Source organism: Geospiza fortis, unplaced genomic scaffold (assembly GCF_000277835.1).
Source record: "Geospiza fortis unplaced genomic scaffold, GeoFor_1.0 scaffold637, whole genome shotgun sequence".
NCBI lineage: Eukaryota > Metazoa > Chordata > Aves > Passeriformes > Thraupidae > Geospiza > Geospiza fortis.
The window spans coordinates 297,574-314,784 of record NW_005054515.1 but is presented as its reverse complement, the minus strand read 5'-3'; the positions used below and the strand labels follow the sequence as shown (position 1 = coordinate 314,784).

The 17,211-nt window shown below is 40.9% G+C and overlaps 2 protein-coding genes across 2 annotated transcripts in view; one reads left to right on the top strand and one right to left on the bottom strand.

Moving 5' to 3' along the window:
- The first annotated feature begins 297 nt into the window (after window positions 1–297).
- Window positions 298–16,389, top strand: LOC102031685 (core histone macro-H2A.2). The gene is made up of 8 exons (XM_005428963.2): window positions 298–531; window positions 7,461–7,567; window positions 8,803–9,000; window positions 10,241–10,351; window positions 10,712–10,811; window positions 11,703–11,792; window positions 13,456–13,630; window positions 15,691–16,389. The coding sequence occupies exons 1-8, from the start codon at window positions 360–362 to the stop codon at window positions 15,854–15,856; spliced, it is 1,119 nt and encodes a 372-aa protein (XP_005429020.1). The 5' UTR covers window positions 298–359; the 3' UTR covers window positions 15,857–16,389.
- Window positions 16,390–16,804: 415 nt separating this feature from the next.
- Window positions 16,805–17,211, bottom strand: part of AIFM2 (apoptosis inducing factor mitochondria associated 2) — a gene marked incomplete at its 5' end in the record, with an annotated part of 4,780 nt that continues 4,373 nt past the window's right edge. The window contains one exon of the mRNA XM_005428962.3: window positions 16,805–17,211. This exon is cut by the window's right edge and continues 10 nt beyond it. Within this exon, the coding sequence (XP_005429019.2) occupies window positions 17,113–17,211 (99 nt within the window).

The following is a 17,211-nucleotide window of genomic DNA, read 5'->3' as shown; positions in this document are numbered from 1 at the left end:
ACCAACCCCACCTGTCTGCACCTCCCTTCAGGAAGGTGTAGAGAGCAATAAGGTCACCTCTGAGCCTCCTCTTGTCCAGGCTAAACAGCCCCAGCCCCTTCAAACATTCCTCAGAGGGTTTGTGCTCCCAGCCCCTCACCAGCCTTGTGTTTGAGCATCTTCCCAACCTGAGGGGCCAGAACTGGACACAGCACTCAAGTTGTGTTCTCACCAGTACAGGGGCAGAATGACCTCCCTGCTCCTGCTGACCACACCAATCTCTTATTTCTCACCAACCCTCTTGGTTTTCTCTTGCAGCCCTCAGATTTGCAGCCAGGCACTGAGAACCACCAGCAAATTGAGAAGCACGAGGCTGCAAGATGTCGGGGCGGAGCGGGAAGAAGAAAATGTCCAAACTGTCGCGCTCGAGCAGGGCCGGGGTGATCTTCCCCGTGGGCAGGATGATGCGCTACCTGAAGAAAGGCACCTACAAGTACCGCATCGGGGTGGGGGCACCCGTCTACATGGCTGCTGTCATAGAATACCTGGCAGGTAAAGCCAGAGCCTGCTCCTGGCAGTGCTCCTCACACACAGGAGCCACCCACGGGATGGGGTGTGAGCATGTGGAGCACTCTGGAAATCAGGATGTGCTGAAAATACTGAAGAGGTTCATTTGTTTGCTGAGAGAGAGAGGCTCAGGGTGGAAATTCTCTCCTTTAGTGACCATGCTTGGTCACTACCTGGGGTATTATTTTTGTTTTGCAGAGTGAGGAGTGACTTCTGTGTAGTTTTTGTAGCTGTCATAGAGTACCTGGCAGGTAAAGCCAGAACCTGCTCCTGGCAGTGCTCCTCACACACAGGAGCCAGGGTTAGCCACATGTGAACATATGGAGCACTCCTGGAAATCAGGATCTGCTGAAAATGCTAAGGAAATTCATTTGTTTCCTGAGAGAGAGAGGCTGAGGGTGGAAATTCTCTCCTTTAGAGGCACCATGCTTGGTCACTACTGGGAGTGTTATTTTTAATTGTTTTTCAGAGTGAGGGGTCACTTCTGTGTAGTTTTGTAGCTGTCATAGAGTACCTGGCAGGTAAAGGCAGAACCTGCTCCTGGCAGTGCTCCTCACACACAGGAGCCACCCATGGGATGGGGTGTGAGCATGTGGAGCTCTCTGGAAATCAGGATTTGGTGAAAACACTAAAGAGGTTCATTTGTTTCCTGAGAGAGAGAGGCTGAAGGTGGAAATTCTCTCCTTTAGAGGCACCATGCTTGGTCACTAGCTGGAGTGTTTATTTTTTATTGTTTTGCAGAGTGAGGAGTCACTTCTGTGTAGTTTTTGTCCCAGAGATAATTGGTATTAATTAGGTTTTTTGTTACACCTAAATGTGAATAATAGGAGAAAAAAAAAGCACATCCACCTTGTACTGTGCTTTTTAGGTGAGAAAACTTTTGCTGGCTGCATTTCTCCTTGCAGGAGAGTGTCAAAGTGTTATGAAATATAAAGGTGGGGGGTTTTTAATTAAAATTAAAATTAAATTTTAATTTAAAAAACCATTTTGCTTTGCCTAAGTGTATAAAGAAAGTGTTCAAGGGTTTAAATCATCCCACACGCCCTGAGTTTTCTTTTTCCTACCTTTCTGAAATTGAACTCTGAGGAAAGGGCAGGTGTCCCATGGTGATACAGTATACTGTGATTCTGTACAGAAATATTTCAGAGTGTCCTTTGATCATATCTGCGGAGTTTCTTGTTTAATTATGGAAAATGGCACTTCAGCAAATTGTTAGATTTCACGCTCCGGGTTACTCAGGGGTTACAGATCAAGACTGAGGTGCATTAGAGAGTCTGTGAGGAGCCACAGCCTGGATGGAATCAGTTGTGTTTCAGCAGTGTAGTTTATTGCCAAGGTGGCATGAAGAAGCTTGCATGGTTGCCCATGCCACAGATTTTATGTAAACACTGCTATCTTTTTTACATGTGAAGCTTGTTCTCACTACCAGACAATAAAAACATTATTTTCTTTCAAAGGTGTGGAAAAAATCTGAGATCTCACTAATAAATTTCACAATTTCACTATTAAAATTAAATTTATCATCAAGCCTAATAGTAGATTGCAAAAAAATTCCATGTTTGTGGCAGTACATTCCAGACGAGAATCAATTTTATTTGTTTTTCCCCTGAGGCTACTTCTGGAGCTGGAGTGACAAAGTATTGCCTGTGTTGAAGAAATCACAATAACTTTTATAACATAATGTGATGCACTGTGACTCTGCTGACCTTCTGTCTGCAGAGAAATACTTTTTTTCTTCTCCTACTCCACAGGGAGATATTTCTAGGGTAAACATTTGGAGATGCTCGTTCTGAGCTGTGGCAATTTTTACAAGGAGCAGTAATAAATTGTCAGCAGCACATCTGGAATGTGCAACATTTCAGTGGTGCAGACTGACTTGTGGTCAGCACTGTTTGCCTATTACCTGAACTAGAACAAAGAAATTCTTGGCTCTGCTCCTGGGTAGTAAGTGCAGTTTAATTTCAATCATTAATCTGCTATGAGCAGATTATGTGTGGGCCTACAATTTGCTTTAGAAAAAAAAAAATAATGTGTAGTCAACCAGGCAAGAAGGTTGCTAGAGGTGTAGGCTGGGAGCCCACATAAATTGTAAGGGAATGCTATTTTCAGCTGCTTGGGTCAGCAGAGAACTCCTGTATATATTGTGATAGAATGGAGTAATGTTTCTGAGCAAACAGCTATTGCTGGTGGGTTGTGTTCTTTCCAAACCAAAGTGCTCTGTCCAGGGTTTTGTTTGGAAATATTACAAAGATGGAGAGTTCAGTTAAAAAAAAAAAGTGTTGCAGCATCTAATCCTGCTGATCTAGTTATTGCTAATATTACAGGGGAATAAAGTCTTTGGTTTTGGGAAGCCTGTGGAGACAAAATAGGTTTTTCCAAGGATGTTGTCGAAGGGAGTATTATATATCAAACAGCTAAATTTTCTTATCATTATCTGATCTTTCTATTACAAATGGCATTCTTTTCTCCTGGATTTGCAGGTGTGAAATGGTGCTTCCTCAGGATGAAGGGCTGCATGCAGGGGAACTGCTTCAGGCTAAATCTGGGAGAGTGGCAGGAAGGGAATGTCACTTTTTAGCTGTTCCACAGAAGCAGGGCGAACTTTTTTTTTTTTTTATTATGTTAAAACATTCATGAAAACTTCTCCTCTAAACCCCTGAGTGCTTCTCTGTGTTTGAGCAGAGATTTAATGCTTTACAAAAGGGGAAGGGGACTCACCCAGAGAAATCTGCTCTCTTTGGCCACACATTGCTCATGCTCAGCTGAGACTTCTTTGACTTTTAACAGCTAAAATCTCTGAAGTCTTGGTCCTCACTGAACACATTCCAGCCTCTCTCAGCTCCCAAATCATAACATTGTGGGGAGGCAGTGGTTATGGAAGAAAAATATTGATGTTAGAGACAGGGTAGGGATAGGTCTGGCTACTGGGGAGAGCTGGACTGATAACCAGTAGGCAAATAAATGGTGAGGAGTGTCTAAATACCCTACCAGGAAGCTGGAGAGCAAGTTGGAAAAATTGGAAATACGCCAAGGATTGGATGGAGGGAGTGCTGGTCATGAAGAACCTGGGCAGGAATATTGATCCAGAGTAGACAGGAAAAAATGGAAAATGGTTCAGGAAGGAGACTGAGATAGAAATCTTGGTGTGGATTGCCAGGAAAAGGAGATTGGGATGTGGGGAAGCAAGTCATGACTGGGATAGGAGCAAGGTGAATGAGGCTGGGTCAGACAGAACCAGAACCACCTGAGTGCCTGCATTCCTCCAGGGCTGGCATAGACCAGCAGATCTCTGTGAGTGACCAGTCCTGCTGGTCACTGCTGCTGGCCTGGGTTTGTGCTGCCCCAGAGCACTGAGCCTCATGGCTGGCATCATCCAGAGGCTGCATAAACATCTGGAGCATCCTTACTCCCAGTTTAGGGAGTTGAGGCTGCTCTTTGGCTGTGGTATGTGTTCTGTGTCACAGAGATACCAGATCCCTGGTTTTTTCCTTTGTAAGCAAGGTTGGTCATGGCAGCACCTCACAGCCATTATCACCCCCAAATCTACACTTTGCCTTATCAATTCCATCATTGACATGCCAGCAGTGGTGGTGGAATCTCAGGAAGAGGTACAATGTGAAGATCTCACTGTTTTAAACCTTTCTTTTTACATTTTAGGCTTGAAAATCATATTGTAAAACTGCAGCTTAATTCCTATCCAGAAGGTTGTGTTTGCTGAGAATTCCACTGGCTTCAGAGTTAAAATTCTCTGAAAAATTGGCCTGAGTCCCATCTGATTGATGGGTTTTGCAACAAACTCATGCTCTGAGTGTGCACAGAGCTGACTGCAGGCACAAGCACCTAAATCAAACATCAACTGCATATGTCCCACAGGGCATCTTCCCAAAAAGCAGGCAGAGAATACAGAAGCCCCTTGATGAGGAAGCACAAGTCATGTTCAGAGGAACTTGTGGAAGATCTCAATGGAAAGCCATTCTCTCTAAATTAGGGCAGAACACACTGCCAGCAAAGGCTTCCTCCTTCACAGAAATCACCTGGAACACTCTTCTGCCTGTTGTGCTCATCTGCCATGCAGAGACAAATCCAGCAGACACCTTTCTACCTGTAAATGGAGGACCAGGACTCCATCATGAGTAGATTTTTGCAGAGTAAAGATATTACTGGTAGATTTTTATGTGGTAGTGTAACAGGAGCTGACAGAATTTCTCCTGAAGGGGAGGTGGAAAACAAGACAACCTGTATGAAATCTTTCCAGTTTGCTATCAGTAATTCTCATAGAACTTTCTTAGCAGTCCACCTTCCTACAAGCTCAGCTGAGCAAAAACTTTTGGCATGGCTAGCATGTTTTAATTCCCAGACATTTCAAATCTGCTGATCCATCAGCTAAAGAAACCTCTTTTTCCCTGTATGTCACAGGGTGACAAGATGTAATCCCATTCAGGTCATAGCTTGGCTGCAACTTGTCTCTTCTGGAAGAGAGTCATGTGCTTCTGAAGATGTCTGGATTTGAAGTTAAACTTCTGATGTGGAGGCATCTCTGTGGATTTTGACTCTTGCAGGAAGCAATTATTTGAGATTTCAATGTAATTCTTAATGCCTGTGCTTAGAGCACAAAGTAAAACCAATTTATGGCTGAAAATATCAAGATGCCCAGTTCCAAGAGAGCTTGTTATAGTATAGGACCTATATTCTATTTTCCTATATTCTATATTCCTATTATATTCTATACTACCTATTTATATAGGTATTATAGGACCTATATTCTCAGACTAGACTTTTTAGAATTTAGCTAGCCTCAGCTGTTAAGAAGTTCCTATTTGAAATGTGAAGCAGTTTCTTTAGGGTTCTGTTATTGTTAGCAGAGCATGTGATAACTGAAGCCTCCAGTTTTAATATTGTATTTCATAAATTTTATATTCTTAAGACTATGAGCCCCTGCCTCTACCATTAGAAAAAATATGCATAGAAACCTTCACTAGAAGGAGGTAAGGCAATGATTTACTATGCAAATGTTTGGCATCCTTAGGTAAGTCATGTAAATATTCCACAATCTGCCATACATCACCTCTGCCTCGGATTCCCTTCTTCCCAATGGCCTGGGATGGATGGCTGGCATTTGAGTGTTCTGCCTTTTTTGCTCTTAACATTAGGCAGAGGACTAAGAGTGCACCATCAGGATGCTGCTGGCCAAAGGACCCAAACCTGGGGCAGTGGGGTGAGCACACAGGTAGCAGGATGTGCCTGTTGTTGGCACACCTGAAAGAGCTTCAGTTCCCACTCAGGTAAGTATCTGCTGGTTTTTGGATTTTTTTTTTTCCCCCTGATGCAATTTTCCTCTGCTGTCAGCACACATCTGCAAATCCCACTGGAGGAGCCTGGGTCTCTTTTCTTGCTCTCTGCTGGTCTGCACAATGGATGGAATCTGTTCCTGCTGTCTGCTGCTGTGTTAGCTCTGCTGGCACAGGTCTGGGAGAGGGTCTGACACTCCCATGGGGGTGAATATAGCTGGACTATGTGAGATCTCTTTGCAGTTTCCTCCTTTAAAATCCAGAACAGACTAGGAAATGCTAGAGCTGAGAGGTTCCTGCCCTAACTTTTACAATTCACTGTGAATATACATATAATTTTTTAAAAAGGCTTTTATATTTCCAACATTCAGTTAAATATGTGTGCTGTATAGCAGTGAAAACTGGAAGACAAGTTTGTACTTTTGTTATTTTGAGTGGAATTGAAAGCTTGTATTTTTCCCATGAGCCAGAGCTAAGCCCCATGTTGAAATAATTTGGATTTTAGCCAAACATTATGTACATTTCCACTAGATTTTTCCTGAAAATCCTTCTTTTTATAATAGTTATAGTTCTTTATGTAGTTTGTAAAAAGGAGTAGGATGTCATTAAGACATCAATAAGTTATTAACAGGATACTGATTGACTGTAATTTTCATATTCCTGTTACTGACAAACACAAACCCAGAAGACAGGGACACTGTATACTTTTAAAATGAAAAAAAAGCATGGATATGATTTTTAGGAGTAATTGGAGGAGAAAAATTCCTTTCTTCTTCCTTCTCAGTGTTTCAGTAGAGTTCTTATATGAGAAATAACTTCTGAGTAGAGGCCAAACTATGTAAGCTAATGAATTATACTGATTGCTACAGTCTAAATAAACTCAGGAAGATGTGTCTGTATTTCTGTAATAATTAGGAAAAGCTCAGTGGCTTTGGTTTCAGTATAAATGTTACTGTTTCTCTAACTGGTAGGTAGAGAAACTACCTTTGAAGTGACCTCCTGTTCCCAGAGATGTAGAAGGACCCTTCTATCAATATTTCATGCATTGAAGCTCTCCCGTTGTCTCTGCTTGCATCTGAAATCAAACCTTTCATATCTTGTTCTGAAATGAAGCTTCTCACAGATTTTCAGTGTCCTTTAGTGCAGAATTCCAGCAGTGCCTGGCTGGTGTGTTGGCTTTCCAAATATTTCTTCAAATGCACCTCAGTCTTCATCTTCCCTGGTCCTGAGGATCCTTGCTGTTTGTCAGAGCTGTCTGTTCCAGGTTGGGGGTTTCACTGCATGCTTGACTCTTCTGTTGTCACAGGGCTGCTGATAGATTTTGGACTGCTGATGTACATTTTTAGGGGTTTTTTTTTTGACTTTTTGAAAAAGAATTAAAAGAAATTATGTGAACCAAGCTTAGCATATTTTCTCCTTTAGGGAATTAGGAAGGACAAATGAATTTATCTAAATGTACAGATATATTGAGTGGGGTTTGGTTTCTGCCTTTCTCTAGCAAGAACCCTTTAAATCTGGAAATATCCCTGAGAAGGTGAATGGATATTAAAAAGCAGTGTAAAATATGTATGCAGCATGTACCTAAGCTGCATTTTTGTTACTGGTTTTTATCTTGATGTGTTACAGCTGAAATCCTGGAGTTGGCAGGAAACGCAGCACGGGACAACAAGAAAGGAAGGATTGCCCCCAGACACATCCTCCTGGCAGTTGCAAATGATGAGGAGCTGAATCAGGTGCCTGTTTGCATTTTGGTGCAGGAGTTGTGTGCTTAGTCTGAGACGAGAATGAGAGTGCAGTTATTGGAGCAGAAGATTGTGCCCTCTTAAATAAAAACAAACAAAAATTAAGGTTATTACATACCTCATCTTAAATCTTATGGACATAAACTTTGGTTCTTCTTAGCTAACAAAAATTAAGGATATTACATACCTCATCTTAAATCTTATGGACATAAACTTTGGTTCTTCTTAGCCTATGAGTCCTGTTGAAACAAGCAGTCTTGATGCTTCACTTTTCCCTCAAGGACAATCAGTACTTAAAGAAAATGTGCAAGATCTTTTCCCAAAAGCTGTAGAAATGTGTGTTTTCTATTATACTGGCTGTGAGGCCTGTGTTGGGTAGGGATCTGGCTCACTCTCTACTATTGCTGCCTCCCTGTCTGTTTGCCCAAATTGTGGTTTTCAGTACTCTGACTCCTGGGATCACTTGTGGGATCACTTCTGCTTAACTTGTTGAGTGAGGACAGAGATCACAGCATGGGCTGCAGATTGTACTATTCAGGGCTGCTGAAAAGGTTCAGTCAGCATCAGAGTATCTCCTCTGTATGAAGATGGATGATGTCATTCACACTTTGAATACTCTTGCACTTAATATGACTGCTTTAAATAATGAAAATGTGGTGCCCGTGAAGTCATGTGGCTCTGTTTCCAGTCAAGTGGAGTAAAAATTCAAAACAGACCAGAACAGAACGTGTGCTAACACTACCAGCCCTTTCCCAGCTCTGTGTTTCTGGTCAGTGCCCTGTGAACTGGGATCTAGATCCAGTTATTGTCTCTCAGGAATTAGCCAGACTTTGTCCTCTACATGGTATCACAGCCCATTGCTGTTGCTTGCCTCTGCAAAGCAGGTCCCTGGAGCTTTTCCTTGCTTTCACTGTGTGTTTCCCTGCCAAAGAGATCTGCATCCAGCCCTCCTCTGAGCAGGGCTGTGGTGCAGTCCTTTTCTGAAATATCCCACAGACACTCTTCTTATTTTCCCCTGATTCACTGCTTGTGAGTCACCAAGGACAGGTTTGCACTAAGAAGGGGTAGGAATGATTGTACAGCAACAGAATTCTCCAGGATGTGCTGGCTGACTTTGCTGTCACCTGCCAAGTTCCTTGTTATTGTGGATTTTCTCTCTAATTGTTTTTGGTGGTGCAGACTAAGAGGATCTGTAATTTGCTTCTATTCACTTCTTCTCCTTGTAGTTGCTCAAAGGTGTGACTATTGCAAGTGGAGGTGTCCTGCCCAGAATTCAGCCTGAGCTTCTAGCCAAGAAAAGGGGTGCCAAAGGCAAATCTGAGACCATCCTTTCCCCTGCTCCTGAGAAGAAGGGGAGGAAATCCATGGTGAACAAAAAGAGTGGGAAAAAGGCAAAGTCTACCAAGGCCCGGACGTCCAAAAAGGTAAGGACAAGGCAGGTACAGATTCTGTGTCACCCTCTGCAGTATTCTCTTGATAATTGTGTAGAATCTCTTACCTCCTCACTAACTCTGTGGCAGTGAACCCTTTTAAAATAAAGGAAGCTGTGTTCTAAAACATTTTCTACCGGAGAGATGTCATGCTTTCAGCCTTGTACACTTACTGGGTTGCTGTTAAAGATTTTTCACTGTCCAGAGAGTTTGACATGGAACTTCAATGTCATTGTGACAAGCTCTTTGTTTCATGTGTTCTTAGCTGTGCTGTTGTTAGTGAGTTTTAAAAGAAGAATAAATCAATCAGAGCTTGACCACTGCACTTTCCCATCTTCTATCACTATCCAAAATGGATTAATTTGGTAAAGCAGTAACCCAGATCTGTGCTCTTTGTTTGTCATTCCAGAGCATGCACCTTGAAACACTGCTGAGCTTTTCATTGGATAGGGTTAAATGATACCAAGCTTTGACTTAAACTTTTAAAACTTGGATTAAGCATATATTTCACAGTTTTAATGCAGTTCCATAGCTGATAATATGCAGAAACAGCCTTTAAAAAGAAAACAGAGTTGCTTAATGGGAGGTTTAATTGGATGTCTCTGTGCATTGATCTCAGCTACCACCTTACTTTGAATTGTGCAGAGTTTGGATTGTTAGGAGGTGGTAGCTCCTTGACAAACCTTAAAGCAGATATTGAGAGGTGTGAGGAGATGCTCCTTTAGCCCTCTAGGACTGGTAGGTTTGCTGCTCCTGAAGGTAAGCTTCAACAAGGCTTTATCACTTAATAACTGAGACTTAAACATTTGTTTTTCAGACCAGAAAGTTGTTTTTTCTTCAAACTGGAGCATTTGACTGGGTTACTAAGTGACTAAGTTTGATTTAATATGAGGTTCTGCTCTGTTAGCAACAAAAATAAACTAACACATGCCCACCCATATAAATACAACCTTAATTGTCAGTAAATCTACAGATGGGTGTGGGTGCCCTGCCTCTGGATGTGACTACAAAAACATGCAATGCCTCAGATGAACCACTGATTTAGCATTATATAAACAGTGCAGACCTCTGTTGTTACATAACCTTAGGGGATTACAAGGCTATGAGTAATGTATTGATCTGAGAAGATAAGATTTGTAGTAAGTTATTAACTCTCTCCATTATTGAATAATGCTAGATGGTGATTGTTTCCTTTGAGAAGTCTTGCTTTTTTTTTTTCCCTCCCATCAAATAGAACAAACAAAAGGACAATGAAAAAGAAGGAGCTTCAAATTCAACAACTGAAGATGGACCTGGGGATGGTTTCACTATCTTGTCCTCCAAGAGCCTTGTGCCAGGACAGAAGGTAATAAAGAACAAAAACATATTGGGGCTTAGCATGAAGGGAAGGATGCTTTTCTCTTAAACCAAAGCATTTCCAAAATCAGCCTTTTTTTTCTTCAAATTATGATGTTAGAACATTTATTTTCTAGCAATAACTTCCTCTGAAGCAAGCTTCCAAGTTGTGGGCATATCACCAAATAATCTGAGTGGTGTGCAAATTAATTCATTAAAAGCTAAAAGTCAGAATCACACATACTGAACAGAATAAAATAGCTGGTCTCTGAAAGACTGAAAGTTTTATACTTCAGCTTTTTGGTATGAAAATGATTTTGCATTGGGATTGCTATTTATTTGTTCCTCCCCTCTCATTGTTATTTTTCAGCTTTCTCTGACACAGAGTGACATCAGCCATATTGGCTCCATGAAAGTAGAAGGAATTGTTCACCCTACAACTGCTGAAATAGACCTCAAGGAGGAAATAGGTGAGGCTCTGTACATGCAGAAAAAAATCATCTGGAGCTGGAACAGGAGCTGGTCTACTGGCTGCCTGCTGAGATCCCATCCTGTTTCATCTGAATCTACCCCAGGCCATAAAATATCACTTACAGCTTCTGAAAATCAGGCTGGGTCTGACTAGGTACAACAGGCTAATCACTGATTTGTCTGCCTTTAATGACAAGCAAAACACAGATAATTTGTTGAAGCACATGAGCAGCAAAGGTGTAAATAATTATTATTGAGGTGTTTATTGGCTTATTTTTACATTTGCATTTGAAAATTGCATTGCAAAATGATATGTTATTAACACTTCTAACTATAACTTTCATTGTAGGATGTCACATAATTTAGAAATACTCATGTACAAAGCCTTATACTGCTCGTGCAAAACAAGGAAATACTGTTATTATAAATAATGGAAATTTAAGCAGGAGGGAGGTAAAAAGCTATTCAGCCAGTCCCATAGGGGGCACAGAATCTAGTTGCAAGCTTTTGGATCATTGTTTTTCAGTCATCAGGACCTTCACTGGCATCACAGCTGTGTTTGTTTCAGTAAGTAGTAGAGTTTGAATGGTGGGTTCATTTTGGAGGCTGAAATCCTGAGTCTTGAAAATCCCACTCCACATTATTTTAGCCATGAGTCAGAGTAAATAGCATTCTTACAGATATTTATATTAAAGTAATTTCCAGTAACAGCATACAGGCTCTTTAAACCCATAAAAAGTAAACTTTATCCGTGTCTAGGCAGAGTGGTAAACATAAAAATCAGCTGCTGCTAATAGAGGGAGACAGGATAGTGTTTTTTTAAATAAGGTAGACTTGTTTTTCCACACTGATACTCTGAAGCCAAGGCCTTTTGCTCTGTGTCCTTGCAGGCAAGGCACTGGAAAAGGCTGGAGGCAAAGAGTTCTTGGAAACGGTGAAAGAGCTTCGCAAATCTCAAGGACCTTTGGAAGTTGCTGAAGGTGAGAAAGATTCTCTGCTCTCTTTTGGACATGGCTCATTTTAGATGTTCTTTTCTCCGGACATTCTGCTCTGTTCCTGTTGTTATGTGTCTTTGTTGATGTGATGTAAATGTTTCTTCAAAGCTGATGCTGATATGGGCAGCCTACTGAGAGGGGGAAAAAGGAAGAATAGGATACCTGTGGGCAGTGCACATTCTGTCTTGAGACTGATCAATTTGTCTTAGGCAATTTCTGTCCATGGAAGTCCAAAAATTAAGGAAATCTTGTTCCATCTTTCCTGCCCTGTTTGTACTGCAGCCTTAGTGAGAATGAGAAACAGCTCTCAGCCTAACATATAAGCTGAGGAAAAATTAGGCATAGGAAAAATTTGTGATGCTTCATAAATTATTCTCCTTTATGCATATTAAATGAATGTATATAACCCACATCATTACTTTGAGCAGAAATGAAGATGTGATATGATCTGCAGAACTGGCACGCTTTTTGGAACTGCAGCTGCTTTATTAGAGGAGCTCCCTTCAAGGGTTAACACATTTGTAGCAGGGAATAGTTTGGGACCTCAGATTGTCCTTCCTTTGTGGACAGATTAAACCAATTGAAGGTGTCTGGAAGACAGATGGAGAAAAGTTACAATATGCCTTATTTGGCTTAGTATCTCCATACCAAAAAAAAAAAAAAGCTTTAAATAGTTTGGGAAAATTCCTAATTGAGTAGCCTAGTTTTATCATCTGAAATGATAGAGAAATTTTTATACAAGATAATTTGCTTGACTTTCATATCAAATCAAATTTATATGCTGTAAAATCAAAGTAAACTACTTTTCTCTGTCAACATCACTACCTAACTAGAAGATAGACTCCTTTTATACTATTAAGACAGCTGGTTAAAATTTAATTAGCACAGAATTCCTCTATGCCTGCAACAGAATTACTCTGTGATGGAGACCAAATGAATATATCCAGGATTTTCATCCTTGGGCTAATTCCATCTTGCACAGCTGATTTCAGAGTGTTTAACCTGAGATTACCAAGGCACCCAGACTTTCAGTAGTGCTGATGGTGACAATTGCAGCAAAAGCAAACTGATGCCATGCTGTAAGCTCTGCAGCTCCTGGAGAAGCATTACACTTTGTGAAAAATTAATCTGAGACTCCTAATTGGACATCACTGGTGGGGACTTTCAACAAACAACTTTGGTTTTCATGTCCTTGTCTGAAATTACCCAGCTGTAAAGTGACTACATATGAGTCCCCTACTCTCTAGAATTGTAAAGATGATGATCATGATGATGATGTACAAAGCACTCAGTGACAGCTCTGCAGAAATGTCTGTGGGGATTACTGATACCGTGTTTAGGGCAAGGTTTTTGTACTTTGCATAAAACAAACCCAGAGGCCGTGCTGAATGAGAGAGCTAAAAACCATTATTGAGTAGCTGTGTGCTAACCAAATGAGCCCTGGGTTCTTTGGTCTCCAAAGAAATAACAAATGATCACAGAAGGAATGGTGAGACAGGTTATTATTGCAAGTGAGTCATTGTGGTGTATTTAACCCCAAATGCATTTCTTTGGAGAGGTGAAGTAATTAAGAAGTTACTTTGGGTTGAGAGGTCGTTGCAGGGCAGTTTCTGTTCCAAACTAAATGTTATATTTTCATTTGTGTTAGCTGCACTCACTCAGTCTAGCGGCCTAGCAGCAAAGTTTGTCATCCACTGTCACATCCCACAGTGGGGCTCGGACAAGTGTGAAGAGCAGCTCGAGGAGACTGTCAAGAACTGCTTAACAGCTGCAGAAGACAAGAAGTTGAAGTCTGTGGCTTTCCCCCCGTTTCCCAGTGGCAGGTAGGACTCCCTGTGTGGGGAGCAGAGGTGGAATTTGGCTGTCAGAGCTGCTGCTGTGGTGAGAGGTGCCCTCTGCTCTGTGACCCTGCCTCTGCTGATCCATTTGACACAGAGAGCTGCTCCAGAGGAATCCAGCCTGAAGTGCAGTGTTTGCATGAAACTGCTAGAGAGCCTTTGTAAAGGGAAATTAGCCAGCCCACACGAGAGCTGAGTGGGCTTGCTGTGTTTTCTATTGCTAGGCAGTAATTTTCATTCCTCTGCACCACCTCGTGTTTTGTGTCCCTTCATTTTGCTGTGGGGAGTCTTATTAAACCTGCATTTGTACTAATGAGATTATGGCAGGTTACAGTGATGCCACCTGAGCCACGTGGATGTGGGGTGTTCATTAAGCCCTCCTGATAACAGATATTGAAAAGACTTGTCACACAAAACCTTTCAGAAGAAAAAAAATCTGTTTCTCAAATGTAGATCTGCTTTCAAAAGTGTGAACAATTAAACCAAGTGTGAAGCCACACATTTCTTTCTTAATGACTAGCAAGTAGAATGTGCTTGACTAAGAAATCTGAAGTATTTTTCTTTTTTATCTTTCAAATTTCTTTTAAAATCAACAGTTTGTTGGTCTCTGATGACAAGAAATCTTACTGCTAACTGCAGTTGTTATTTTGTGTTAGAGTTCATGTGCTTATATTTATTTGTAATACCAATAGAAATAGAATAGAATAGAATAGAACAGAATAGAATAGAAATAGAAATGTATCTATTGATTTTGGTAGTAGTGCTCAAAGAGTAGAGTACATAGTACAGTCCTCTTGTGTTGGCCTGACAGTGAATAAAATGAAAGTAAAACTGCATTTGATCAGTGAGATCACCACACATCACTGAGTATACAGGAGGCAAAAATGCCATTTTTATACAGATACTCTTCAAAGCAAATTATATTTTTATGGATCAGGACAAAAGAATAAATAGAGGGGGCAGTGCAATTTGTAGTAATTTTTTTAAGATACAGATCTTTTTGTTTATGGTTTTCAATGGAAGCAAAATGTGATACATTTTTATATTAAAGACTGTTAAAACAATTTACTATAGCTTTTAATGGCAATAGAAATAGTTTCTAGACTTCATGTCTTCTAAGAGCATAGAATCAGAATAATCCTTTCTTGGACCATTAGTCTTAGTGCAGATCCTTCTGCTGCTTTATTCCATTTCACTCTGTTGCTCTTAAAATTACTCCTCCTAACAGAAATAGAGACTTACCAGGTGCTGCTGGTTTACAGTTCATTTATCAAAATACCTCAAAATTTTCTGAAAAAAGGCAGTTTTTCAAATAGGACGTTCTGATTTTGCTGTCATTTTACTCTACCTACATGTGCACCTGAAATGCTGGTTTTGTGGGTAGATAAAGAATTATACTATATCAGTTATGTGAATTTCCATTTTCCTCTGTCCCATCTTAGGGACTACTTACCATAACTGATGCAACATTGGGATACTTCAGTTGTGCCAGATCTTTTTGATGGTTTTCAAGAGAAATATGATTGTAGGTTAGAGAATATTACCATCAAGAGGAGTGAATGAATGCATCTCAACCTAAATATGGGTTGGAGTTGTAATTTCAATTATTTTCACAGGAATCCCAAGCAAAGTATTTTAATGACAGAGCAAGGAAGTCAGCTAAGTAGGTGATGTTTTGGATTTGGTTTTTTTTTTAGTTCTCAGCTAAAAAAATTAATCATCCTTGGAAATTTTTAGCTTGCAAGGCAAAAGGGCAAGCTAAAAAAAATTTAAATCATTGTAAATAAAAAAATTAAAATAAGTACAAATAAAAATTTGTAAATAAAAAAATTTGGTTATAAGAAGTAGAAGCAGATGAAAACAGAAGCTATGCTAGCAAGGAAACTTAATTCAGCAGCAGGTGAATATTGCTATCAAATCCTTGGGGTTTGCCAAACTGCAAGTGGCACTATCTTAGCAGCCTGGGGCTGGAAGAGCCCTGGCTGGTTTCTCTCAGCATCCCTGCCCAACACTCACCTGCTCTCTTTTCTTCCCTGACCACACAGAAACTGCTTCCCCAAGCAGACGGCAGCCCAGGTGACCCTCAGAGCCATTTCCACCCACTTTGATGGCAGCAGCTCTTCCTCCTTGAAGAACATTTACTTTCTGCTCTTCGACAGTGAAAGCATTGGCATCTATGTGCAAGAAATGGCCAAGCTAGACACGAAGTAGCAACGGCAGCCAAATGAAACTTTATTTTTCAACAAACTTGAGTAGCATTCAAAGCATTAGAGGTGGGTTTTATTTTTTCAATGTGACGATGAGGGGGAGTGGTAGTAGTGTGACGTGTTGTGACTTGATGGAGAGCTGTGATTAGAGATGAGAGGAGTTTAGTCTGATTTCTTCATGCCATTTTTATCACCTTGAACAATTGAGTTATCATCTGGCTTCAGGAGTTTAGTGTCCTTTGTTACTTTAGTTTAGAGGTTTTTAAAGAGTAACCTCATTTTAGATTTGTAGTGATGATTTCTTCACACACACACACACGCCACTTTCAAGAAAGCTCTTAAAAATGTTCTGCTCCTTTTTCCCCTCCCTTGAGGGTAGATGGTAAACTTCTGCCTTCAGCCCACAGAGAGGTGAAAAGGGTTTTAGAAGTGATGCATGGGGAGCTTCTGTTTTGCTTTTAACTCGCAATAACCTCTGTAATTACTGAGAATATTTCATGGTGATTTTGTTTGTTTTATAAGAAAAAAAGAAAAAGATGTGTCAAGTGTGGTTATTATTATAAACCCTAATTTTGCTCTGGGGATTTCTCACCCTAAAAAGAAAAAAAAAAAAAGGAAGAGAAGAAAGAAAAAGCAGCAGCATCTGTAATTCAGTGCTTGCCATATCACAACCAGCAGCTTTTCTGGCTGAAGTTTGGTGCTATAAGTGATGTAATCAAAGCTGCTGAGGAGATTTTGACACAAAGCTGAATTATATTCTGTTGAATTCCAGGCTTACCATATCCCCTTCCAGGTTTTAGGCAGGCATTACCCTGGCAGCACTGTGAGCCATTCTCCCTGCAAGCTGCAGAGCAGATGCCAGATCTGTAAGAATCAGGTCCTTCTTAGAAGAGCAAGAATAGAGAAAGCCAGGAAAAAAAACACAACCTACATAACAAACAAACCACAGAGATTCTGAAAAGCACAGTGTTTATTGTTACAAATCAAGGTAAGCCAAGCTTATTGCCCAGAGCTCTCTCAGCAGGGGGAGTAAAAGAAACATTTCTCCCCTGGTTTTTATCATGGGAACTTCTGTGCAGCTCATTTGGGAAGTGCCTCCTTCCCCTTCACAGCAAGGCAGGCACCCCTTTTATGTGTCACAGTGACAGGTGGCCTGAGGAGGTGCTGCAGAGGACAATACCAGTCAGTCCAAGCAATAGAAGTGCACCCTCAGCCTGTTCCAGCTGCTGTTCTGCTTGCTGGATTGTTCCTGGTGCCCTCTCAGGAGGGCATTGTCTGCCCCATGTTCTTCCAGCTCTTGGAGACAAACAGATCCCGGCTCTTGGCAATGGTCACCAGGAGACGTCCCACATAGTAACC